We start from the raw sequence: 26,602 nt of genomic DNA on the forward strand, positions 1-26,602 counted from the left end.
CAGCAACTCGCCATTGCTCCATGCTGGGGCTCGCTTGGCTTGTGGAGGCATGGTCACCTGGAAAGATTCGCTGATAGCACGCCACGCCGAGCTGAGCAAACAGGAAGGGGATTTTTAAAATTCCTGGGGAATGTAAAGGGTGGGTCACATAGTTGGTTACCTGAGGCCAGGGCAGTAGAGTTTGAACTGATAACCAGAGTGGCTAGAACAGGCATTGTGGGATACTGCCGAATAATTCTGGAGGCCATTCACAGCGCATTGGGCGGCCACACTGGTACCGCAGTGCTGCAGTGGCAGCGCAATACTCGCTATTCCGCTCGGAGAGGTGGAGTACATGCAGCGCTGCAACCACGGAGATACAGCGCTGCAAATGCCTTGTCAGTGTGGACGGGGAGTGAGTTACAGCGCTGGGGGCGGCTTTACAGTGCTGTAACTCGCAAGTGTAGCCAAGGCCTTAGTGTAGCAGTGCTAAGACTAGAAGGATAATACATTTAAGACACTTGGCTAACAATGCCAAATAACATTATTTTTATATGTAAATATTTGACTGGGCTACCAGTTTTCTCAAACTGGTCAGTCCTAGCTTAATACACCCTTAAGAATGTTGGAATATTTTAAACACCATGAAAAATTTGTGTGTGTATTAAAAATACCTATAATGAATAATAATATTGATATAGCCTACAGCCGTACTAACTTGTGCTTTGATCCCATCCGTTCTTGCAAATTAAGCAACTCGAGCCCAATTCATATTTGAATAGGAGCCCAAAAAGGAGCAGAAACACTGTTGGTGTTCAGTAGATGGCACTCTTCCTGAGTCAATAGTGAACCAGTACCTCACATGGAGGCACTATGCTGATAGAAGTGCTGTCTTTCAGATGAAATATAACTGACCTGCTGACTATTTGTGGCCATGAAAGATCTTGTGTCTTTTTTCCTAAGAGTAGGGGTATTAACACAATGACCTGGGAAAATTCCAATTTGGCTGAATATGTTCTGCCTTCCTAAATCTCTCCTGCCATTTTAATCAGATAGAGATACACCTCTACCTCGATATAACGCTGTCCTCGGGAGCCAAAAAAATCTTACTGTGTTATAGGTGAAACCGCGTTATATTGAACTTGCTTTGATCCACCGGAGTGCGCAGCCCCGCCCCCCCCAGAACACTGCTTTACCGCGTTATATCCAATTCGTGTTATATCGTGTCACATTGTATCGAGGTAGAGGTGTACTCACTTTCCGTTATAAACTGCTGTGCAGTATTGCTGTGCATTGTTAAATTGGCGCTGCTATTTTATCCCAGAAGTGGCTACAGTTTAGTGGGTAGGAAGAAATGATCTCTGTATATTGGCTTAAGTTCTGAAAAGTGTTTTGAGACAATCTGAAATAGTTCAGGGGAACCCTAAAGTTCAGTCTAAATATTCCAAATTCAGCATAAACTGCTTACTTTAATTTGGAACTGTTTCTTTATTTTGGTGGCAGTGTTAATATATTTAATTTTTACTAAAAAGCAAGCAAACATAATAGTACATATAAACAAAACAAGGGAACTTGATTGGGAGTTGCACTTGTTTTGGAACTGCGGGATTGATCCCTGAATGTATCTGAAACCTTACTCTCCAGTAATCAATCTTTTTCTCCAACCTCTGTTTTTTTTAACTTTCCAGCAAATCCTTCCCATTGTTTAATCGATGTGTTCCACAAAACCCTGAGTGCTATTCGCAGTTTGCATCCATCTTGATAAATGTGGTTAACGAAGTTGATGTTTTTCATCGTATTCTGAGTGGAATAATGGCTGGAAGAGATACTGTAATAGGACTGAGTGTCCTTGCACTAGGTAAAGTTATGAATAGAAGAGGGATTTAAAAAAAAATGTTAAAATAGTCTCATGTTTCAAATCTTTGTAGAGAGAATAATGTAGTTTTTAAAAATATTGAATCTTGATATTTGCTGCATAGATAAGTTTGTTCTGTATGTTAAGAGAGAGAACTGCTGTTTGCTTTTACAAGACATTTAATAGACTAATGAAATTCAGATTTATAGAAACCAGACTGGAAACTTACTCTGTATCACTTGTTTGTTTTTTGTCTGACTCCATTAAAAACTTTAGGTGAAAAAGTTATAAAATCAGAATTTATCCTAGCATGAGGTATGTTTTAATGCTATTAAATGATACTAATGATAATGATACTATTTCCTCTTTTCTTGCCATTGAGGTCTTAGAAACTAGCTTCTTCTTTGAGTGATTGCAGACCTGTATTTCCCTTGAGCGTGCATGTGCCGAGTACATAAAAGCCAGAGAACCTTACCTAGCAGTACCTATAGGGATGGCGCTGGTGCCTTCTGGCCATTAGCTCCTTCCCAAGCTGTTTAAGAGCACTCTGACCTTTCTCAGTTCCTTCACCAAACATGAAGAATTGAGACTCAGATGCAGAGGGGATGGAGGGTGGGTCATGGAATACACTTCTGCACCTACATCTTGAAGAACAACACTTATCTGTACTGTAACTAACAGTCTTTTCTTTGAGTGATTGTAGACGTGTGCTCCACTCAGGTGATTCACAAGCACTTTCAGAAGGAAGTGGGGCTCAGAGTCTTCTCAAGACTGCCTTCCCAAAATTTGCATCTGATCAGCACTCAATTGTAATAACATAATGAGTGGTTAAAGTACTGTATGTATGGAAAACCAAGTAGAAGCCCTGCAAATGTCCAATGTCAAAATGCCACTGAGAAATGTGACCAATGCCACTGGGACCTAGTTATATAGCTCTTAACCTGTGTAGAGGCGAAGTCTGAGCTATCCCATAAGCTGTTGTAATACAGGATGTTATCCACCTGGAAATCATCTGCATGGAGACCAATAGACCCTTCATGCAATCTGCAAAGGAAACAAAAAGATGAAGTGATGAACGGAATGGTTTAGTTCCCTTCAAGTAAAATGCCAAATGTGTCTCATCCAAGAAATGAAAACGCTTGTTCGTCAACACATGAATGAAGTTCGGGAAAACATACAGGTGAGTATTGTCTGAGTAAGATGAAATTGTGACACGACCTTTAGACAAAAACGTAAGATGTGGCGCCAAAGCAACCTTGTCTTTTGAAAAATTGGTTATTCTAGGTATACGCCATAAGGGCCTGCAGGTCACTAACTCAACTCACAGAAGTTATGGCCACAAATAACTCGTTCTCTGTCTCTACTATACCAAAAGACAAAGTCGCCAAGGGCTCAAATGGAGGACTCATGAGGGCATCCAACACAGTGCTAAGGTCCCATTGAGGAATCACTTCCTGCACTGGTGGAAAGAGACAAGTGATCCTTGACTACCATGGAGTTTGAGAAGACTTTGATTTGCCTTGGATGGAGGATGAAATGCCAGAGGACTGGAGGTGCAACAATTACTCCAGAATGTCCTGAATGCAGGATTGTATTGGTAGAATCCTGCAGCCTAGGGACCAAATTGAAAAACGTTTCCATTTAGCCAGATAGGTGGCCCTTAGTAAAACCTGTTGAACAGCTTCAGAACAGCGCTCCTGTTCCTTGTCTAGCCATGCAGCATTCATGCTGTGAGGTGCAGGCTGTTCAGTGCTGGGTGCGAAATCTGACTGATACTGAATCAGTAGATTGGGACCATAGGAATGAACAGAGAGACTGAGGAGATAGCCCTTACGCTAGCACCGCCCCATCGGTGTACTGCTAGGCAAAGTTCTCCGGCTTTGGTGCGCTCAGCATGGACCCCTGAGTGGAATATACATGTGCACTCGCACCTTGAAGAGCAATAGCTACAGTACAGGAAGGTAACCGTCTTACTCATGTAAACTGAAAATGTTTGATATGCTTATAAATATTAAAGTAATTAAGCTAGTTATTAATAGGTAACAGTAATTTTACATTTTCAGTATTAAAAAATCAGTTTGATAGCTTTGATTTCATGTTTCGTGAGTAAGTGGAAATTAACAAAAACTAGCTTCAGGATGAGAGAATAGGATGGATTTACCCTCTGGAGAGAATGGACTTCAGAAGGCAAGGATTATACCAGTACTGAATTTACGTTAAGAACCTGACTATTCTACATAATTACTAATTCTGGTCATTTTAGGCTCTGCTTTTGGAACATTTCTGGTCAAAACAGAATCTCTTCAGTTTTAAAGCCTATTGGTCTCTGCTTTTGAGATCAGTGTTTACAAATAAAAAATCTGGACTGTAGAAAAACCTAAATTTTCCATGTAATTAGTTTGATTAAATAGATCATAAGTCATCTGAAGTTGACTCTTTCTATATATTTTTTTTTAATTTTCCAGCCTTCTCTTTAATAATGGTTTTAACCTTCAGATTCATCACCACACTTCTGGTCCATATTTTCATTACACTAGTTGTGTTTGGATTATTATGTAAGTATATTTATTTATAATGATGTGTTTAAGTAACCCATTGTTTCACCAAATTGAAGGAAAAACATAAAGGAAAAAACAGCAAATTCTCCTCGGCTATCCTTCAGTAAGCTAAATTGGGTCCCAATCCTGCAATCAGATCCATGCTGGACCCTTTCTCTGTGTGGATGAAAAGGTCTGGCTATGCAGGTCTAGCTGTAGGATCAGGGTGTTGAGAGGTTTGTTTTGTTTTAATTATTTACAGATGTCTGCAGATTGAATTTCTTTTGACAAATGATTTGAGTATGAGCAGTGTTAACATTTCCAACAAAGTTTAAATAGAGACTTGAACAATGCATCCTTTAAAAAGAGAGAACTATTAAGAATGATCAAAGCCTGAAATGTGGGCTATCTTATAAGTTATGTTTATTTCTTGCAATGATGCTGTAACTTCAAAGCTGCAAGAAAACCAGACTTAATTTTGGCTTTGACCTCAAAATAGCAAACCAGCCACACAGTTTTATTCTGTGAGCACAGATATGTGCATTTACACCTAATGTTTCTCACTCTGTGCTGCACTACTCCATTCTTCAGTTAATCTGTAATTCAAGAGGAGAAGGTAACAGAGCCATAACATGTACACATTAGCTTGCCAGTCACTTGTGAAGTACTGTCTGCACCTTCATGGATTTGTGTTTGTTCTAGTTGTCTCCAGTGTTCTGTGGTGGCTCTACTATGACTACACTAACGACCCAAGCATAGAACTGGAAACTGAAAAAGAAAATGTAAAATTTTTACTTGGATTTGCTATCATATCTACCATGATTACGGTGAGAAATTTTACAGAATGATCGTTAGGAAGCTTAATGTTAGAGATGGTAATCTGAAACCTTGAAATAAAACTATATTACAGCAATGTGAGTGCACATGCTCCCTCCTTTATTTACACTTGACATTGAAAAGGGGAAACTCCATTGTAGAGGGTAATTAAGGCTGTGTGGTGATGTTTCAACCATGACATGGTCAGTTTCTCTCTTTGTGGATTGCCCTCTAGTGCATTCTGCTTTCCATTTGCAGCCAAATAAGATCTGTTTATAATTATTTAATCCTTTTCTTACATTTTATGGTGACATTCACCTGTATTATGAAGAGTCTGTAAGAGGCTCTCCACAAACTTAAACCCTGTGCTAGGGCTATAGGACAATGCCAGCAGAGCAGCTTGTGTTGGAGGACGTTTGCCCTGGGCACACTGCTGCAGTGTGGGTCTATAGGCCATCCTCAGTTAAGCTAATGGGGTTGAGTGAGGAGAGAGACACTGGATCCATGGAAATGTGAATCCTGTGGACCCAACATACCTTGTACGTGGCACAAAGGGGCAACAGCCATTGCAGAGGGGGGAGGGATAGCTCAGTGGTTTGAGTATTGGCCTGCTAAACCCAGGGTTGTGAGTTCAATCCTTGAGGGGGCCACTTAGGGATCTGGGGCAAAATCAGTACTTGGTCCTGTTAGTGAAGGCAGGGGGCTGGACTCAATGACCTTTCAGGGTTCCTTCCAGTTCTATGAGATAGGTATATCTCCATAAAGGTCAGTGCTGCAGTTTAGTTTGCTGGCCACAAGCTGTAGTGCTGAATTTTTGCCTTCCTGTCATCCACCTCCTGTTCACCACACAACCTTATTACTATGGCTTTATGCTGTTGAAATGAATGTTTCACCTTATTTAGTATCGTACCCCAGTATGAATGTGTGAACAGTTCATGTATTGTTGGGAAGTGAGTCAGTTACATTAATATTTTTTTAAAAGAAAATGTGGTTGCACACAATGGACAGTCTGTATTGTATTAAAGTGACTAATATAAGTGAGATACACACTAGAGATTGCTTGCATATTCTCTGTACATTATCAGACAGTGGGCTCTGCACCTCTTCTCTTCCTAAATAAAAGAATAAGAAAAGGTTTCTTTGGATGCAGATTTGTTCAAGTGCAATGCCTTTGCCATTTGTAGAATTCCAAATACATCATCTGCTCCCAGTGGCTTTTCTGAGGGCATCTGGCATCTTTGTAAAGCAGACTAGAAAAGTGGTGAAGCAGCTTCTGTTGTGAATGTTTGTTGTTTTGTAGTTTCCAGTGTGCTATGTCTTTTAGGTGGTGTCTGCAGTTCAGTGTTAAAGATTTAGTGCATAATAGTTTTATGAAAAAAACATGTTCTGCTGCGGTCCCTTTGTGAAATCGGTACCACGCTCCCCCTACAAAATTTGACAACTTCTGATAATTTAAGAAAGAAATTCCTAGTTTACTATTTTTCTGATTTGTTTTTAATCTCTTTTAATAGATGGTTCTACTTTCCCTCATATTTGTACTAAGGAAGAGGATTCAGCTGACTGTACAGCTCTTTTGGGTTGCTAATAAATTAATTAGCAGGGTCCCTTCCCTACTGTTCCAGCCACTATGGACCTTTGTGATTCTCATTTTCTTCTGGGTGTTCTGGGTTGCTGTGCTACTTAGCTTAGGAACTGCAGGTAAGTAGTTGTATTTTATCATGGTCATGTAAAAACACTATCTTGTTTTAAACTTTGGTGTTTAAACTCAGAACCTGTTGGTGTTAGTGTACAAGGTGTAATATATGTTGTAATATATCTACGTTATGATCTTATTTTCTGTTTACTTCACCTTTGCATTTCTAGGAGTACTGCAAAAGTAGCTAATCTTTTGTGAGGCAAAGATAATACAGCATGTACATTTGTGCACTCTCACAGAGACTTTACTTTAGTTCTTTCTTCTTTAGTTCTCATAATATAAAATGTCATTCCAGATCCAAACTATGTAGTTGCTTTTTGTAAACGGGGAGCGTTACAGAAAGGGGGAGTGCTTTGATTTAGTACAGCGGTTGTGAAATTAATATTATTCTACTATGGGAACAACAGGAAGGTGCCTTCGCTCCTGTGAGAGATGTAAAATTATTCTGAATAACTCTTCCCAGCATTTGATGGAAGCTCTGCAGGTTTGTGGAGAGATTCTCTTTCTTTCTCCCTTTCTTCTTCTTCCATCCCCAACTGTTAAGGTATTTCAGAAGCATTTGTCTGGCGGGTGACTTGCTGCTTCTCCAAAGTTGTTAGGCACAGTGGCACCAAATTTTCAGCCTCTTCATGAATCTTTCTGTCCCACAAGAACTGATGTTCAGTTAGGCAGGATTTACTTTGCTTTAGATGTCATGGATGCTTCTTCAAAACACTCTTCTTAGCCTGTAATTTTTGCCCCTTATTGGTGCTGGTCACATGTGGCCTGGGAATGCCAGATGCTGCACTATGTGGTTGTTACTGAAAGGGAAGCACACTTTTCAGAATCACAAACCGCCAGTGCAGGGTACAGCTTAGGAGGCCATTGGAGCTTTAGTTAGTGGATTGCTTTCATCTGGTTAAGGCCTTTTATTAATTTGGATAAAGGTTATGCCTTAAAGCTGTAAGGGTGTAACTGCTCATTTTTAGGTGGTATAGGAGTGATTTTCATGCAGTTTTTGAACAGCTCTATTTGGTCAGAGGTTAGATCTAAGTACAAGGTATTAGTCACATAAACTACAGTAACTCTAGTAAAACTGGTAGCAGTTCGGTAGAATGAATCCGAATACACTAAATTGGAAATACTAATTGCCAGGAACGCTAGAGGAAACAACACAAACATTCATCATTTAAGCAGAGCTGACTATGAGAGAATGCACAAAAATGTAAAGGAATCTTCACTGTAATTCTCCAATGCAACAAAACACTGTGTGTGAAGTTTGTCCTTGTTAAATCCAAATTCGGAAAATGCCAAGTGAGTCCAACGTGTTCAAAAAGGTTATTAGTCTCTTAGGGATACAAAAGAGAGTTAGAGGTTATAAATATTTTGGGTAGTGTAACAGAATCAATTTGATGAGAAGTGCAAGATGATATAGTTGGGTGTTTCCTGAGTATTGCTGTATACTTCATTAAGAGTTTTTCAATCCTGTGCCTGGGTTGTTTTTAGCAGATGTGTCAATAGTTGTAATTTTCAGCCATTTAGTCAGTTAATATTTATAGTGAGAATGAGCATGTTACTTAAAACAAAACAAACTAAAGTGACAATATTAGTGTTAAAGGAGGTGTTAGAGTAGATACAGAAATATCAACCCATGTGTTCATTTGTTTTCCTAATTGCAAGTGAGCTTTTATTCTGCTTCTAATCAGGGTATGGCATTAGCGTACATCAGTTAAACAGTGGCTATTGTTAATAATTCAAGTGATACTTGTTTGTTATTACCAGTTGAGTAAAAGAAAACTGTAGTAACACCCATAATCCACTAGATGCCATTAATGTAGTTTGAAAAACTCTGAGTAACTCATTTTCATTCTTCAAGTGCTTGCTCATGTCGATTCTATTCTAGGTGTGTGCGTGCCCATGTGCGCGGTCTTCGGAGATTTTTACCTTAGCAGTATCTGTAGGGTTGGCAGTGGCGCCCCCTTGAATGCCATGCACATGCGCCGGTATATCAGGTACCGCCGACCCTACGCCCTCTCAGTTCCTTCTTACCGCCCATGGTGGTTAGTTGGAGCGCCTTTCCTTGCATTGCAAGGGTTAGCTGTTTTTTCGTCTACTGACTTCGAGCTTAGGGCCTTGTAAATAGTTTGTTTATAGTAGTTAGTGTTAAGTAGTTGTTAAGTGTAGTTAATCGTTAGCAGTTAGGGCCCCAGGCGGTGCGTGCCCCGTCTCCCGGGTTTAAGCCCTGCGCGGACTGCAACAGGCCTATGCCCGTAAGGGACCCCCATAGCAGCTGCCTCAAGTGCTTAGGGGAGTCACACGTTAGAGACAAGTGCTGAATTTGTAAGAACTTCCGGCTCTGCACACAAAGGGAGCGAGATATTCAGCTACGGGCTCTCCTCATGGAGTCCACCCTGCATCTGGCCTCCATGCAGCCCTGCCAGGACTTGCCATGTACCTCGGCCTCGGTGTGCAGTGCGCCCCTGGCACCGATGCCCAAAAAGCATGACTCCACAGCACCTGGCAAAAAGGGCCCTGGTCATCAGGCAAGGGACCCACTCTGGAGCCGCGCAGTTGTACTTCCTTGGTCAAGGCCCTTAGCTCCATGAAAGATCCACCACCGACTCCCGGAAGCAGCATGGAACCAAAAACCCTTGTGGCACCGACATCTTCATAGGTTCCCCTGGTGCCAAGAGAGCACAGGCCTCCGCCTGCACCCCCAATACTGCAGGTGCCTTAGGAACTGACAAAGGCTCCCCACGAAGGCAAGCCAGCTGCTAAGACCCCTAAGGGGGCAGTGGAGCGCCACTGATCCCCCAAGACAAAGCAGCCCAGATCCTCTGGGGCTCATCCTTGGTCACTGGCACCACGTTTGCGGTCACCGCCATCTTAACGCGGATCGCCTAGAGCAAGATGCCGGTCTCCGTACTAATGACGCTGCTCACCCTCTCACTGATCATTCTCTCGGCACAGGTACCAGTCACCTGCCTCGTGGGAGCATTCCCCGTTGCGTCTCCAGTCCCCCCGGCACCGGTCCTCCTGATACCAGCGTGATCACCTTGCTCTGGGCACCAGTCTGCAACAGTGACAGTCAGCAAACAGACCCAAGCTTCGACGGCCCCACTTGCTGGAGAATTCTTTGTACCTTGAAGTCTTTAAACCATGATTTGAGGACTTCAGTAGCTCAGACATAGATTAGGGGTTTGATACAGGAGTGGGTGGGTGAGATTCTGTGAAGGCCTGCGAAAGTGAGGGATCATTGTCCAGGATGGGTTGTAGATCACTGATGATGCGTTGGAGAGGTTTAAGCTGAGGACTGTAGGTGATGGCCAGTGGAGTTCTGTTGGTTTCTTTTTTGGGCCTGTCTTGTAGCAGGAGGCTTCTGGGTACAAGTCTGGCTCTGTTGATTTGTTTCTTTATTTCCTTGTGTGGGTATCGTAGTTTTGAGAATGCTTGGTGAAGATCTTTTAGGTGTTGGTCTCTGTCTGAGGGGTTGGAGCAGATGCGATTATACCTCAGTGCTTGGCTGTAGACGATGGATCGTGTGGTGTGACCGGGGTGGAAGCTGGAGGCATGAAGGTAGGCGTAGCGGTCGGTGGGTTTTCGGTATAGGGTGGTGTTAATGTGGCCATTGCTTATTTGTACGGTGGTGTCTAGGAAGTGGACCTCCCGTGTAGATTGGTCCAGGCTGAGGTTGATGGTGGGGTGGAAGCTGTTGAAATCATGGTGGAATTCTTCCAGGGTCTCCTTCCCATGGGTCCAGATGATAAGATGTCATCAATATAGCGTAGGTAGAGAAGGGGCATGAGTGGACGAGAGCTGAGGAAGCGTTGTTCCAGGTCAGCCATAAAAATGTTGGCATATTGTGGGGCCATGCGGGTGCCCATAGTGGTGCCACTGGTCTGGAGGTATATATTGTCACCAAATTTGAAATAATTGTGCGTGAGGATAAAGTCACAGAGCTCAGCAATAAGTTGAGCTGGTCATCATCAGGGATACTGACAGCTTGTATTCGATCTGTGTGTGGGATGTTTGTGTAGAGAACTTTCCAATTTATGGCGCTCCCCTTTGGCCTCTATCTGCTTCAGGGATCTTTACAAAATGTGTGGCGCCAGTGGCTGCTTACCTCCGACGTCGAGGGGTCCAGGTTTTCCCGTATCTCGACGACTGGCTCATCAAGGACAGATCTTGGGATCAACTACAGAGAAGCCTCGATCTGGTGCGTTCCACCTGCCACGATGTGGGCCTGTTGATAAACGAGAAAAAAATCCACCTTAAGGCCACTCCAACTCATAGAATTCCTAGGGGTGGTTCTCGACCACACGCGAGCCAGAACATTCTTCCCGGTGGCATGTTTTCAGGCCATGTCGGACCTAATGTCACATTTCAAGAACCACCTGCTCACCACGGCTCACACCTGTCTGCGGTTGCTGGGCCACATGGCCACCTGTACATACGTGGTCAGTCATGCCAGGCTTCACCTCTGGCCTCTGCAAGCATGGTTGGTGTTGGTTTACACCCCCAACAGACACAATCTAGACTGGGTGGTCCGGGTGATGGATAACATCCTGTCGTTCCTGGATGGTTGTTGGACACCGGGTCAGTGTTGGAAGGAGTCCCCTTCATGACCCTGTCCCAGTTGCTGACCCTGGTCTCCGATGTTTCGGACCTGGGCTGGGGAGCCCACCTGGGTGAGCTGAGCACGCAGGGCCGATGGTTGCCCTCCACATGAATGTCAGGGAGCTCAGATCGGTTCGCCTGGCCTGCCGGGCTTTCTTGTCCCACCTGAGGGGCAAGGTGGTGCAGGTCCTCATGGACATTACTGCCGCAATGTATTACATCAACAGACAGGGCGTAGCCAGGTTATCAGCCCTTTGCCAAGAAGCTTTCAGCCTTTGGCACTTCTGTATGTGGCATGCCATTCATCTGGTAGCCACACAACTGCCCAGCACTAAGAATGTGCTAGCAGATTGCCTCAACAGGACCTTCATCATCCGGAGGTGGCCAGTATGATCTTCCGAAAGTGGGGAAACTCCCCAGGTGGACTTGCTTGTGTCCCGTCAGAACAGGAAATGCCAGGTGTTCTCTTCACTCCAGGGAATGGACAGGGGTTCCTGTCAGATGCTTTCCTGTTTCTGTGGTTGGGAGCCCTGATGTACTCCTTTCTGCTAGTGCCATTGATCCAGAGTCCTCGTGAAGATCAAACAGGACAGGGCGAGGGTTATCCTGTTAGCCCTCGAGTGGCCTCGCCAGCACTGGTTTGGCATGCTGCTGGAACTTTCGGTAGCCGAGCTGCTGTGCCTCCCTCTCTGGCTGGACCTCCTGTCCCAGAACCACGGCATTCTCCTGCACCCAAACCTGGAGGTGTTGCACTTGACAGCCTGGCTGCTGCATGGCTGAATGCGGATGAGCGGGAATGCTCGACCCGGGTTCAACAAGTAGCAGAAAGCCCAGAGTGACCTATCAGGCAAAGTGGAAAAGATTAATGTGCTGCACCTTGGATCGGCACGTACGGGCCAAGCAGACCTTGTTGCAGGTGATCCTGGACTATCTTCTGCGCTTCACACTTCAGGGCTTGTCCCTGTCGTCAATCGGGGTCCACCTGGCCAGGGCTTTGGAGCTGTGCTCTGGCTCTGCTCCAGCTCCAGGCAAAAACCTGCAGCTCCACTGCTCTGGAGCTGCTCTGCGCTCCAGCTCCGGGCTCCGCTCCAAAGCCCTGCACGTGGCTGCTATTTTGGCTTTCCACCCTCGGTTCCAAGTGCGGTCGGTCTTCACTCACAACATGACGGCCCGGTTTCTGAAAGGTCTGGAGTGTCTCTTTACACTCATGTCCCTGGGGCCTCCCTTTGAAACTCTGGCTTCCTGCTCTCTTCTCCTTCTCCTCCTGGAAGGGTGCAGATATGTCTGCCCGCAGAGTGTCTGAGATCAGAGCGCTGACGTCAGAACCATTCTATATGGTCTTCTACAAAGAAAGTCCAGCTGCGGCCGCACCCAGCATTCCTGCCCAAGGTAGCTTCTCAGTTTCATACCGGTCAGGATGTTTTCTTCCCTGTCTTCTTTCCGAAGCCCCATAAATCCGAAGAGGAGCACAGGTTACACGCCCTGGACGTACGGAGGGCGCTGGCCTTCTATATCAATAGGGCACAGCCATTCCGTAAGCCAACGCAGCTGTTCGTGGCGGTGGCAGACAGGATGTCTGTGCCTGTGTCTGCCCAAAGGATTTTGTCCTGGATCACAGCCTGTATCCCTGATACTGCTACGAGCTGGTGAGTGTGCCTCCCCCGGCAATAGTGAAAGCACACTCGACTAGAGCGCAAGCATCATCTGCTGCTGCCTTAGCCCAGGTGCCAATCCAGGAGATCTGTAGAGTTGCTACCTGGTCATCTGTCCACACATTTACGTCTTATTATGCGCTGACCCATAGGCCTGGGACGATGCTGGCTTCGGCAAGGCAGTGCTGCAAGGTGCAAGACTGTGAACTCCGAGCCCATCTCTATTGGCACCACTGGTGAGTCACCTAGAGTGGAATTGATATGAGCAAGCTCTAGAAGAAGAAAAAACGGGTTACCTACCTTTTGTAACTGCTGTTCTTCGACATGTGTTGCTTGTGTCCATTCCATTACCCGCCCTCCTGCCCCTCTGTTGGAGTTGTCAGCAAGAAGGAACTCAGAGGGCGTAGTGATGGCAGTGGCTGATGTTCTGACGCATGTGCGTAGCACTCAAGGGGGTGCCACTGCTGACCCTACCGATACAGTGAAGGCAAAAATCTCCGACGACTGTGCACATGGGCGTGCATACACCTAGAATGGAATGGACATGAACAACACATCTTGAAGGACAACAGTTACGAAAGGTAGGTAACTGTTTTTTCATCTTTCATCATTGCTTGAACTGTCACAATTGTTATACTTTATTAAGATTAACATAAGTGCAAAATTAATATACTGTCATCAGAGGAGTTCAAAGTGCTTTACAGAGAACAACTAAGCCTCTCAAAATCCTTTTAACGCAGGAGGGTAGTCAGAATAAGGAATATAATAGTCATTATGGCTCTCAGTCCCATGCTCTAACCATTAGGTAACAGTTCAGGTGTTTATATTTCAAAATCATTAAGTCCTAAATGTCTAAATCCATATGATGCTCTGTAAGAACCAGTTTCTGACACTCTTACTCATACTGGCCCTAATCCAGAAGTGCACTTAGACATGTGCTTAAGTCATTTGCTGGGTCAGGCCATGTAATAGTTCTTCACAGGGTGTATTGCAATTTAAATCATGATTTAAATCACAAAGAGGAAAGCCCTGACTTAAATAATTGCTTTTAATCAACTTTTCCATTTGTATTGTAGCTATTTTCTAAGGTGCATTCTCATTGGTTGATGTTACCATTACAATGTTGATTTACAACTAACTGGAGCCTTTACACTAGATTTGGTAAATTTTTTGCTATCCAGGAGGGTACACTATAACTGTATACATTTCTGTAAGCAATTATATAGGTTAATATTTTCTGATTCTTATTAATTGTACATTTTTAGTATGTTAGGAAATGGTGAATAATATATTGTTTATTTACTAAATAATTAAATTTTTCGGCATAGCTTGCATCAGGCTGCGTTAGGATGATAACTGGAATTTAATTAAACACACAAAATAGGATTTAAAATTTATTTTTATTAGCTAATATTGCACCCAGTAGCATAGCCTGTGGGTCCCCCAAAGGCTCAAGCCATTAGTATGGTATACAACCTGTTGTCAAGCTTTGTAAAAATAGCACCTCAATAATTAGATGTTTTTCCCTGCATTCTTTCTCTGTATAGAAAAGTAACCTTTAACTCAAAGTTTTTGATAGATGCTCATGGATTCAGCATATTTGTTTTTATTTAAATATATTAAGAGATTATAATAAATTTAGGTCTTAACATGTTTTGTATTAAATTCAGATTTCATTTTAAACAGTTTTATTTTTAAAAATAAAGCTAATTTAAATAAGCAAATCAAAATTTGATTTGATTTTTTTCCTTAAATGGAATTAGGGGTTGGCAGAAGTATATCATCATGCTGTCCTATTTACCACCCTCTGTAGTTCATACATTTTAAAGCTTATATTTGATAAATATCTGCATGAGAACACTGCTGGGGGGATTGACTTGCTTGCTCGATTAATGTTCTCATAATAGGCTAAATGGACAATGTTAATTTAAAAATTACACTTTTGTCTGAATACTTTCTTTACCTTTTACTCTGTTTCAAATAACACCTAAGAAATTATTATAACTGAAAAAGATTAGAGTAAAATGGTTTACTTTGTGCAATTGACAGCAAATTTTGTATAAGCTAGTTTCACAATTTTCCCTGTTAATTCTGTATTATTCTTGCATGTGGGGGGAAGAGAAACACTTAAAAAAATAAGAAAATTTTACTGTAAAAATGGCAAAAAGTTAGCAGAGGCTTCTGGGTGAGGTATAGAACCTGAAACTACTCCATATAGTAGGGGGAAATCTTCCTACTCTAAATAGTATTTTATTTGACAGTCTGCAAAAAAAATTTTTTTTTTTTAGTTTTAAATACACTCTTTAACATAAAATCTCATCTAGGTTTTACAAGGTTCATATTCCATAGTATATTATCAGAACAGCTTTTGTATTTTCCACTCTCTCTGTAATCAACTGATTGTGGAAATGGAAGAAAACTTTTTCCTGCCCTCTGATTTTTCTGGGCTTTTTGAGGGAGATCAGAATACTGCTCTGAACCTCCATGTGCTGGTTATTTGAGAACTCCAGCCTTCTCAGAAGGGGCTCAGTTTGTAAAATCTTTACCTTTCCGTCATAGCAGTTTCTAATTTTTGGCTAAACACCCACTTAATTTTAGTTTGGGCTTATCAGAAAATATTTTGAGAATGATGTTATACATATTTAAATTTTTTCAGCTAATAGCTGTTTTTAGTTATGTGCAGCTTGAGGAGATGGGCTAGTGAAATTGAATTGTTACTGTGCTGCACCTGTTCTTAATGTTTCCCTTATGCTTCTTGTAGTTCCGTAATATTTACAGCCTGTGTGCATCTTGTAACTGAGGCACCTGATCCATGTTTCATCTGTGATGCATCTGATCTTTATGCATCCATGCAGATCACCTTGTTTATGTCATTTTTAATATCTATTTTACATTGAGAAGAAGCTAACTCCTTGGGAGGATCAGATAACTATAGCCCTGGTTGAGCAAGGTACAAGTAGTCTCACTGAAGTGAGGCTGCTCATGTATTTAAAGTTATGCACCTGCTTAACTACCTTGCTAAATCAGGGGCTGTAAGAGCAGCAGAAGCCAAGTGTATTGGAAATCTATAGGTCTGGGACAAATGCCAGACATTGGCCAGGAGAGATGCCAAATTGCAAGAGACTGGAGTTGGCACAAAAATCAAGTGGCATGGGTTGTAACTATGTATTCTAATGGGAATGGAGCTCAGTGAGGATTTGGAAAAGCCAATAGGGTTGTTTTATTGTAGAACTAGACATGGCCTTGTGGTATTCCAGTAGTGGTACTGTAATGTGTGTCCTCTCATGTATGAATCTGGCAGAAACAGTGAAATCCACATCAGGAATAGGATACTGAGTGTAAGATGGGAGTGCTAGGCGAGATTTTCACATAATGAAAATATATCTGAGTATAGTGAGGAGTAAAACTATTACAGTAAAGATGTGCTGCAGATAAGCCAGTGGTAAAAGCAAATTTCTTGAAGAGTCCAAGATATTCCAACTAAATCTAGCTAACTTAATTGTAAATTCTCATGTGAAAAAGGAGCAGCTACAAAGTAAATTCAGTTGGGAGGAAACACAAATTTTATAGAACAATGGTTTATAGAAACCTTTCTGACTCTGCAGCAGAAAGCATTAAAAGTGGCAAATATTTTCATAGTAGCAAGAACTCAGAAATCGGTTCTCAGTTAGTACTTTCTGGCCAATTGTTCTTTGTTGCCCACAGTGGAATTGATAAATTGAAGAAAATATGATTTCCAGTTCCTAGGAGTTCCAACCGCTTAAAACTTCTGAAAGAACAGGAGTACTTGTGGCACCTTAGACACTAACAAATTAAATTTATTAGAGCATAAGCTTTCGTTTCACTATATATGCATCCGAAGAAGTGGGTTTTAGCCCACGAAAGCTTATGCTCTAATAAATTTGTTAGTCTCTAAGGTGCCACAAGTACTCCTGTTCTTTTTGAGGATACAGACTAACACGGCTGCTACCCTGAAACCTGTTAAAACTTCTGGGTGCTCCAGATATGAGTAGAAAAACTCCAATAGCCACTCCCGTAGAATGTATGGCACAAGTCTGCAAGTCACAAAATATACTGTATGATATTGATATTGTGCATCTCTTTGGCTGTGACTGATAAGGCTGTAGTATTGGGCTAGTGAATCTGATGGAGAAACTTTTCAAAGTCTTATAAAAATGCTATGGCAGGATCTTGGTATCTGACCAACATTTTTTTGAAGTATTTGCATCACAGTAACAAATCTAAGAAAAGTATATATACAGTAGGCAGCTTTCTGCAATGTCATGGCTCAACAATGGGGATTTTAGTCACTTATTAACAACTTGGAATTGGCAAATGGCTGCACTGGCAGGATTGATTTTCGGTGAATGACTTATCTGCTGTGATTATACTGCTGGAAGAAAAATGTGCTGCAGACAAAGTAGAACCATATTCTGAAGTTTTGTTCTTTTTTTTTGTGCCTCTGTGACCAGATCACACTGGACTGACAAGGAAAGGAAATGCATTTTTTAATAGGATGTCAGAGAGATCCTTGCTGTTTGATCCATGCTACCAATATACTCTCATCTTTAAATGTGAAACATAATATAATGCATTATTCTGTCATCAGATTTGTATGTGCCTGGTAACCATAGACACAAAGAATATCAGGCAGGCTCAGACATACACCATGAGGGAATACAGCACATGATCTTTGGCTCCTCTTACTCAGAAAATAAGGTGATCACTGCCACATGATGACATCCAGCAGAGGGCAGTGATACACATGCACACAATACCAGCCCATGACAATTTCTGTTTAGCCAAGGCTGTTACTGTTAATCATTATTTTAAATGACAGTGGCTTGTTAAGAGCAATGGAATTAGAGTTTGTGCTGCAGACATTCATTAATCATTTTAACCAGTCTGTCGGTGCAGAAGTAAAATATCTTAACAATTTGTGTAATAGGAATGTTCATAAGTAAAGGTTGCACACCAGGAAAAAGTCCTCAGTTCTGCTACTGAAGGAAATGACTTATTTTCAAATTAAATGGAAGCCTAAAGAGACCTCCATTTATCTTATCCATTGTATTGTTTGCACAGTTGCCACTGGTAATGATTACAATTGATGTATGAGCATGTTTGGCTAGTTGTACATGCTGTAAGAACATAGGAGCCTAAAACTGCTGGAAGAGTTAAAGGAGTTGAGAAATGCTCAGAATACAAAATGAGACACAAATGTACAGTGCAGTGGATGAAATTTACTTTGATGGTATGTGGAAATATGCTCCACTTCAGAATTCTCTGAGAGAGAAAAACAACTCTTGGGTCTGCGTTTAAAAAAAAAGGGTGGGGTGGGGGAAAGAGAGAGATGGTACCAAAGGTTTTTCCACTTGTAAAGTAACTTGAATTTTCACAGGTCTAAAAAGCATTAGAACCAAATTTCAGTAGCAGTGCACTTACAACAGTACACAGTCCTAACCTCTCTAAAATGCCTGCAGCTCATGACAGTGCTTTCCTGTTCAGACATCTTTCTGAATATGAAGTAACCAGTGCATGCATCAATGTCTTCACTTCACTACAAAGAGGATTGCCTCACGGTAACAATAAACTAGTCTGTGTTACAACCTATGAACTTTTTTTATTAGTCTAGTCCAGCTGCATCATGTTGCAGGGTATGACTCTTGATCCAGGGAACAATGAGAACAAGGTTTACCTGAATTTGGAAGAACCCATTTGTTTTGACTTGCAGTTCTCAGCTCTACCCACTAGACCAGTGGTGAGCAACCTGCGGCCTGTCAGGGTAATCTGCTGGTGGTCCATGAGTCTATTTACATTTGCACAGCCACCCACAGCTCCCAGTGGCTGTGGTTCACCGTTCCCGGCCAATGGGAGCTGCGGGAAGCAGCGTGGGCCGCAGGGACATCAGTGGACCGTTCCTTATCCTGCCCCTACTCACATAGTTGACATTGACAGCACCAATGCTGTACTGGAAGTTAGTACCAAGGAATATCCACAGCTCACCCTTAGAGAATTCCTCTCTTGGGTGAACAGATCCATCATTAAGGTCAGCAAATTTGAGCCCTGGCAAATTGACAAAGAGAGTAAGTTCCAGATCTAATGACCTGCCACAAAAAGTAACCGGTCTCTGTCCGCCCACCCCCAAACAAAAGTTCAAATTCAGGAATTATAAATAGGAGTGTCTAACTTGAACTCAGCAATTGGGACTGTGCATCACTAATTTTGTGTAGCTAGTGTGACAAAGTTCCTCCTCTATCTTGGTGGGTCCTGCGCTTATTGGCAGATTTTCTTGCCTCAGAGATTCACCATGTGGGTTGGGGAACAGCCCAGAGACCTTCCCCTCTGGAAGAACCCAGAGTCTAGGTCAATTGGGAGGTTTGGGGCCCACCCTCTACTCCAGGTTCCAGCCCAGGGCCCTGTGGACTGCAGCTGTCTATAGTGCCTCCTGTAACAGCTGCATGATAGCTACAACTCCCTGGGCTACTTCCCCATGGCCTCCTCCAAACACCTTCCTTATTCTCACCACAGGACCTTCCTCCTGGTGTCTGATAACGTTTGTGCTCCTCAGTCCTCCAGCAGCTCACCCTCTCAGCTTCTTGCACCTCTTGCTCCCAGCTCCTCACACTCCCCCCACAAACTGAAGTGAGCTCCTTTTTAAAACCCAGGTGCCCTGATTAGCCTGCCTTAATTGATTCTAGAAGCTTCTTCTTAATTGGCTCCAGGTGTCCTAATTAGCCTGCCTGCCTTAACTGGTTCTAGCAGGTTCCTGATTACTCTAATGCAGCCCCTGCTCTGGTCATTCAGGGAACAGAAAACTACTCATCCAGTGACCAGTATATTTGCCCTCTACCAGACTCCTGTACCCCACTGGTCTGGGTCTGTCACATTACTTTTAGGATTAATAGGGAAATACGTTCATGTCTTGTCAACAGAAGTGGAAATACAATTTTCTAGCATAATTAGATGTAAATGTGTGTTTATGTTCAAGAATACACATCTGATGCAAACAGCCTTAGAGTTCTTGTTACCTTAAAGATGTCTACATTCTGTTTAAAAAACAACAACATTGAATTTGGATTGAATTTGGTTAACTTTGTCTGTTTAATGTTCTAAAACCTAGTTTTGTTACAGCTATAACATATACTTTATTCTGTTTTGTTTCAGTGGTACATATCTATCCTTAATCTTTTCCAGCAATCTTTCTCTCTCTGCTCTTTTAGTAGAATCATAGAAGATTAGGGTTGGAAGAGACCTCAGGAGGGCATCTAGTCCAACCCCCTGCTCAAAGCAGAACCAACCCCAACTAAATCATCCCAGCCAGGGCTTTGTCAAGCCGGGCCTTAAAAACCTCTAAGGATGGAGATTCCATCACTTCCCTAGGTAACTCATTCCAGTGCTTCACTACCCTCCTCGTGGAATAGTTTTTCCTAATATCCAACTTACACCTCCCCCACTGCAACTTGAGACCATTGCTTCTTGTTCTGTCATCTGCCACCACTGAGAACAGCCTAGCTCCATCCTCTTTGCAATCCCCTTCAGGTAGTTGAAGGCTGCTATCAAATCCCCCCCCATACACACACACTCTTCTCTTCTGCAGACTAAATAAGCCAAGTTCCCTCAGCCTCTCCTCATAAGTCATGTGCCCCAGCCCACTAATCATTTTCTTTGCCCTCCGCTGGACTCTCTCCAATTTATCCACATCCTTTCTGTGGTGGGGGGCCCAAAACTGGATGCAATACTCCAGATATGGCCTCACCAGTGCCAAATAGAGGGGAATAATCACTTCCCTCAATCTGCTGGCAATGCTCCTACTAGGGCACACTGTTGACGCATATCCAGCATCTTGTCAACTGTAATCCCCAGGTCCTTTTCTGCAGAACTGCCGGTGGGGCCAGTCAGTCCCCAGCTGTAGCAGTGCATGGGATTCTTTCGTCCTAAGTTCAGGACTCTGCACTTGTCCTTGTTGAACCTCATCAGATTTCTTTTAGTGCAATCCTCCAATTTGTCTAGGTCACTCTGAACCCTATCCCTACCCTCCAGCATATCTACCTCTCCCCCCCAGCTTAATGTGATCCACAAACTTGCTAAGGGTGCAATCCATCCCATCATCCAGATAATTAATGAAGATGTTGAACAAAACCGACCTCAGGACAGACACCTGGGGCACTCCATTTGATACTGGCTACCAACTAGACATTGAGCCTTTGATCACTACCCGTTGAGCCCGACGATCTAGCCAGCTTTCTATCCACCTTATAGTCCATTCATCCAATCCATACTTTCTTTAACTTGCTGGCAAGAATACTGTGGGAGACCATATCAAAAGGTTTGCTAAAGTCAAGATATATCACGTCACTGCTTTCCCCATATCCACAGGGCCAGTTAGCTCATCATAGAAGGCAATTAGGTTGGTCAGGCATGACTTGTCCTTGGTGAATCCATGTTGACTGTTCCTGATCACCTTTCTCTTTTCCAAGTGCTTCAAAATGGATTCCTTGAGGACCTGCTCCATGATTTTTCCAGGGATGGGGGTGAGGCTGTAGTTCCCCGGATTCTCCTCCTTCCCTTTTTTAAAGATGGGCACTATATTTGCATTTTTCCAATCATCCGGGACCTCCCCCAATCGCCACGAGTTTTCAAAGATAATAGCCAATGGCTTTGCAATCGCATCAGCCAACTCCCTCAGTCCCCTCGGATACATTAGATCTGGCCCCATGAACTTGCACATGTCCAGCTTTTCTAAATAGTCCTTAACCTGTTCTTTCACCACTGAGGGCTGCTCACCTCCTCCCCATACTGTGCTGCCCAGTGCAGCAGTCTGGGAGGTCACCTTGTCTGTGAAGACCGAGGCAAAAAAAGCATTGAGTACTTCAACTTTTTCCACATCATCTGTCACTAGGTTGCCTCCCCCATTCAGTAAAGGTCCCACACTTTCCCTGTCCACCTTCTTGTTCCTAACGTACCTGTAGAAACCCTTCTTGTTATCCTTCACATCCCTTGCTAGCTGCAACTCCAATTGTGCTTTGTCTGCATAATAATGCTGTTGTCCTCATAAGTGAAAACTTAATTTTTAGACATTTCTGTAATTGACCTTAATCTTATTTCAGATTTTGATAATGAAGATTTTTCATTTTTCTCAAACATTCATTTTAGAGCAAATCCTGAAGTTTTAACCCAGTTTCTCTTAAATCTTGCTCAAACACAGCTGCTATTGACTTTACTGGCAGCTGTAAAAATGACCTGACTTAAAACTGAGGCATTAGGCCCTATAAGAACATTTTTCTCAAAATTAGTTGTGTGCTTTAGTAAATATTGCTAGAATTAAACAACAGCTGGATTCTATTTTATAACTTTACTGGAAAAAAGTGAATACATGGGCTATATGAGACATGTTTAAGTTCTGTTTTGTTTGCTGAGTTGTGATTAATATTCTGATATCTTTGACTTCTCAGGTAGTGCACAAGTCATTTCAGGAGGACAAGTAGAATATAAAATTCTGTCTGGCATTCGCTACATGTGGTGGTACCATTTAGTCGGCCTTATCTGGACTAGTGAATTCATCCTGGCTTGTCAGCAAATGACTATCGCTGGAGCAGTGGTGACTAGCTATTTCAACCGGTATGTGTAAAATTTACCTCCTTGTATGGTTGGTGTTTTCTTAGCATTCACTTTGACTATTTTTAGGAAAACCACTATAAAATGCCTTGGATTTATATTTAGAGTAGTATCTTGGGAGCTAAATTATTCCAAGAATGTGAGACTAGAAAGTCAAGCAGCTCATTGCAAGGCTTCGAACACGATCTCATGTGACATTAATATGTAGCACGTCTCTTTAAATCCTAGAAAATTTTGAGCCAAATTAAGCCCTGGTACAAGCAAAACCCAGAATAAATTTTAACCTTTTCTCAGTAAATGTCGGTAGTTCTAAGTAAAGGTGTAACACATAGCCCCAGAGTAATTCTAAAGTAGTGTGACTTGATCTCCTTTCCGTCCCTCCCACCAGGCTTTAATCTGGTATGGCTGAATAAGCCTCTAAAGTTTACTGTAGAAAACCATTGAAAATCATGTCATGCTGTGCAAATATTTTTACTTGAAGTATTTTACTTTGTGTTACCAAGACACCACCTTAGCTAGATGTGCAGGAATTGTAAAAATCTCATTTACTACTTACTATTTATCCTGTTTTACGTTTTGCACTTCCTTCGTATTGGATAGTGAAACAAGATGGGTTTCATGCAGTAAATCAGTGCTGTTTTTGTTTCAATTTCCAACACTGCAGGGGAATGTTTTGATCTTCTAGCCACATTGCAGTGTTTCCTCTGCTCCATTCCATGCAAATGTGGTAACAAATTTTCTGTTCTGTGAAAGTCTGAGACTTTGAAAAAATTCTTGTTCCACAGTGGAACAAACAAAACAAAAACATGGATTTTTTTTTGCAAAAAAGCTGTATGGCCAGTGGGGGGGCGGGTATCCATGTGAGCTACAGGTTTGTAGCAGTTTGCCATGTGAAGAGCCTGGGAGCACAACAGCCCACCTGGCAGGCTGCCCCAGAGCTGGGAACCTGGGATGTGTGGGAGCTGGGGCTCCCAGGTCATCCAGGCTCTTAGGCCGACAGGGAGCTATCAGGCAAGCTGTCAGGAAACCAGCCTGGTTCCTGTTGGAATTTCATCCAAATCAAAACAATCCCACAAAACATTTTGATTTTGACAAGTCAGCACTTTTGGATAGAAAGTGTTCTGTTGGAAAACTCCCGATGAACTCTACTCTCCTCTCTTCCTGCAGGAAAACCAGCTTAGACCTTGTCGATAATTGGGATTTTTTTTTCCAAAAATTTTCCGCTGTTGGAACACTGGTTCCACTCCATTGATGTTAGCAATGTTGGGAGCCCTAGAGTAGACAGATTGCTGGCTGCCACCACCATTTTAAATACTGTGTTTTCTGTCCCTGCTCAGAGTAAGTCTAATCAACACAGCATTTAAAACACTGTCAGAAGCGCATCTACTCTCGGGCTCTCAATAGAGCTCAGGCTGAACTGGTGTTAGCCAGTGGACTTTTTTTTTTTTTTTTAAATAATCCTAGTGTAGACAGAATGTAAAATGCCCATTTTAAAGGGTTTGGGGAAAGGATCAGTATACGGACATACTCTTTTACCATTTCACCCACTACGTCAAGACTAGAGATTCACATCTCCTTTCTCTGACTGAAGGATCAACACAGGTAACTAGTGCCCTACAGAGCTGTATGTAGTTAACTGGCCCTTTGCTCCTGAGGCTACAGCATGGCATCCAATCAGTGCTCCATTATTGAAATCTGAATTTCTCAGTCTTAAACAGTGAAGAGTTATACTAGAGCAGTGGTTCTCAACCAGTGGTATGCGTGCCCTGTGGGGACACAGATGTCTTTCAGGGGGTACATCAACTCATCTAGATATTTGTCTAGTTTTACCACAGGCTACATAAAAAGTACTAGCGAAGTCAGTGCAAACTAACATTTCATGCAGACAGTGACTTGTTTATACTGCTCTATAGTCTATACACTGAAATGTAAGTAGAATATTTATATTCCAATTCATTTATTTTATAATTATATGGTAAAAATGAGAAAGTAAGCAATTTTTCAGTAATAGTGTGCTGTGACACTTTTGTATTATGTCTGATTTTGTAAGCAAGTAGCTAATAAGTGAGGTGTAACTTGAGGGTATGCAAGATAAATAAGACTCTTGAAAGGGGTACAGTAATCTGAAAAGGATGAGAGCCACTGTACTAGAGGGCCAAATCCTGAGATTTTTTTACTCCATTAATTTTGGGTATCAATAGTAATTGGGAGTTTGCCTGAATGAAACTCAAACCACACTCAAAGTCCAAACCACATTGCTTAAGGAACTGGGGAGTTGTGGGGGAAAATCTTTCCACATTTTACAGAGATGTCTGCTCCAGTGCTTTCTCTAATTTGACACCTATACTGAAGCTCACAGTCATTAAATTGCCATTATTTGTTGCAGTTTGCGCAGTGCTGCATAAAGTACTAACTCAGATACTACGATGCTCCAAGGTGCACATGGAGTAGTTCGGGGGTGAGGCAGGTAAAGGTGATGTTAAGCTACTCTCTCATACTGCACACACACATCTGATCTTTAGAGCCCAGCAAATCCGCAGATATTCGCTTTAGATCTGCAGATATCTACATCGGTGATTTTTGCGGCTCAGATGCGGATTCAAATTTTGTATCCACACAGGGCTCTACTGATCTTAGGGCTGTTAAGCCAGTCCCCGATGTAAAATATAGTGCAGCCTCTGAGCTCTTGTACTTTGCACTGGCTGCCAGCAACCCGAAGGACTATTCTGGAAGCTAGGGATCCCCTGGACATGGAGACAACCTGCCCATGCTGCCTACAATCAGGGCTAGAAAGGCGGCATTGAAGCTGCTGTGTTGGCTCTCTACCCCCAGAGGATTAGGTAATTCTCAAGAGACCAGACCCATGAGCTTTCCAGCTACTTTCCACCACCATTGTGAGGTCCAGGATTGGGTTCTTGGAGTAGACAAGTTCTGTGCTCCAAATTCCATTGAAATCTCTCTCCTTAAATGTACTTCATTTGTTTGGCAGCTGACACCCATTGTGTTGAGAGAGCTGTGCATGGGAAGGGAAATGCTATATATATTAATTATAATCATAATGCACGTTGTGCATGCAGAATTTCCTTTCCCCCACAGAATTATGTATACATAATGATGGTGATCCCTCTTCCTCTCCCTCAATCTGTCAGTATAGATAAGTAGATAAATCAAAGCAGTGAAGTAAGGGGGATAGAAAGGTGAAATAGCAATATTATTGATCTCATAGAGGGCGGTAGACTATATTAGTTCTTATTGACAACAATGAATTTGTCACCAGGAATCTGCAATTTAATGTGTTCTGTGATGCAGCCTCATAAATGCTTGTCACAAGTGCTTTGTTTATGATACCCCATGGAGAGGTTTTCCTTCTAGCTAGTGAATGGCCACAGGAAATGGAACAGCCTTTCCCTGAGGAAACCTGCTTCCTCAGTACACACAACAATCCATTAGGCACTTCTCAGCCACTGTCCATAAGCGGAATTAAAAATGGGGAGGGCAGAGAGTTGTTTCAGCTGGATTAGCTTTACAGGTGACATCTGTTTGACCTGAAATAATAATACTGAAACTACACTTTGCTTTCTTTTATTTCAGATAAAAGATAAATTCCTAAGAGGCCTTATTAATTTAATAAAAGAAATAGTGGTTCATGTAACGGCTACTCTTTTATAACTTGCAAAAAGAGACTGCGCTCTTGATGCCCCCCTCCTTTTTTGGGGGGGGGGGGAGAAAGCTCTTTGTGGAAATCTTGTTAGCTTGGTTTGTTTTGTATAAGGATTTATTTCCATCATGTGTTGAGGGGTTAAGCAGCTATGCACTTAACCCCCTCACTGTGATCAGACGTTCCCCCATCACTGAT

At 42.5% G+C, this 26,602-nt stretch overlaps 1 protein-coding gene across 12 annotated transcripts in view; it reads left to right on the forward strand.

The window, feature by feature from the left end:
- The window catches only part of SLC44A3 (solute carrier family 44 member 3), a 73,776-nt gene that overhangs the window by 16,805 nt on the left and 30,369 nt on the right, over window positions 1-26,602 (forward strand). For 11 of the 12 annotated variants that reach the window (XM_065555580.1, XM_065555578.1, XM_065555579.1 and 8 more), the window contains 5 exons: window positions 1,668-1,837; window positions 4,300-4,389; window positions 5,074-5,198; window positions 6,699-6,885; window positions 22,584-22,749. In XM_065555580.1, the coding sequence (XP_065411652.1) occupies window positions 1,668-1,837; window positions 4,300-4,389; window positions 5,074-5,198; window positions 6,699-6,885; window positions 22,584-22,749 (738 nt within the window). The remainder of the gene's footprint in view (window positions 1-1,667; window positions 1,838-4,299; window positions 4,390-5,073; window positions 5,199-6,698; window positions 6,886-22,583; window positions 22,750-26,602) is intronic. The other variant, XM_065555581.1, reaches the window with a different exon arrangement.

The sequence above is a fragment of the Chrysemys picta genome, chromosome 8, assembly GCF_011386835.1.
Source record: "Chrysemys picta bellii isolate R12L10 chromosome 8, ASM1138683v2, whole genome shotgun sequence".
In the NCBI taxonomy this organism is placed as follows: Eukaryota; Metazoa; Chordata; order Testudines; family Emydidae; genus Chrysemys; species Chrysemys picta.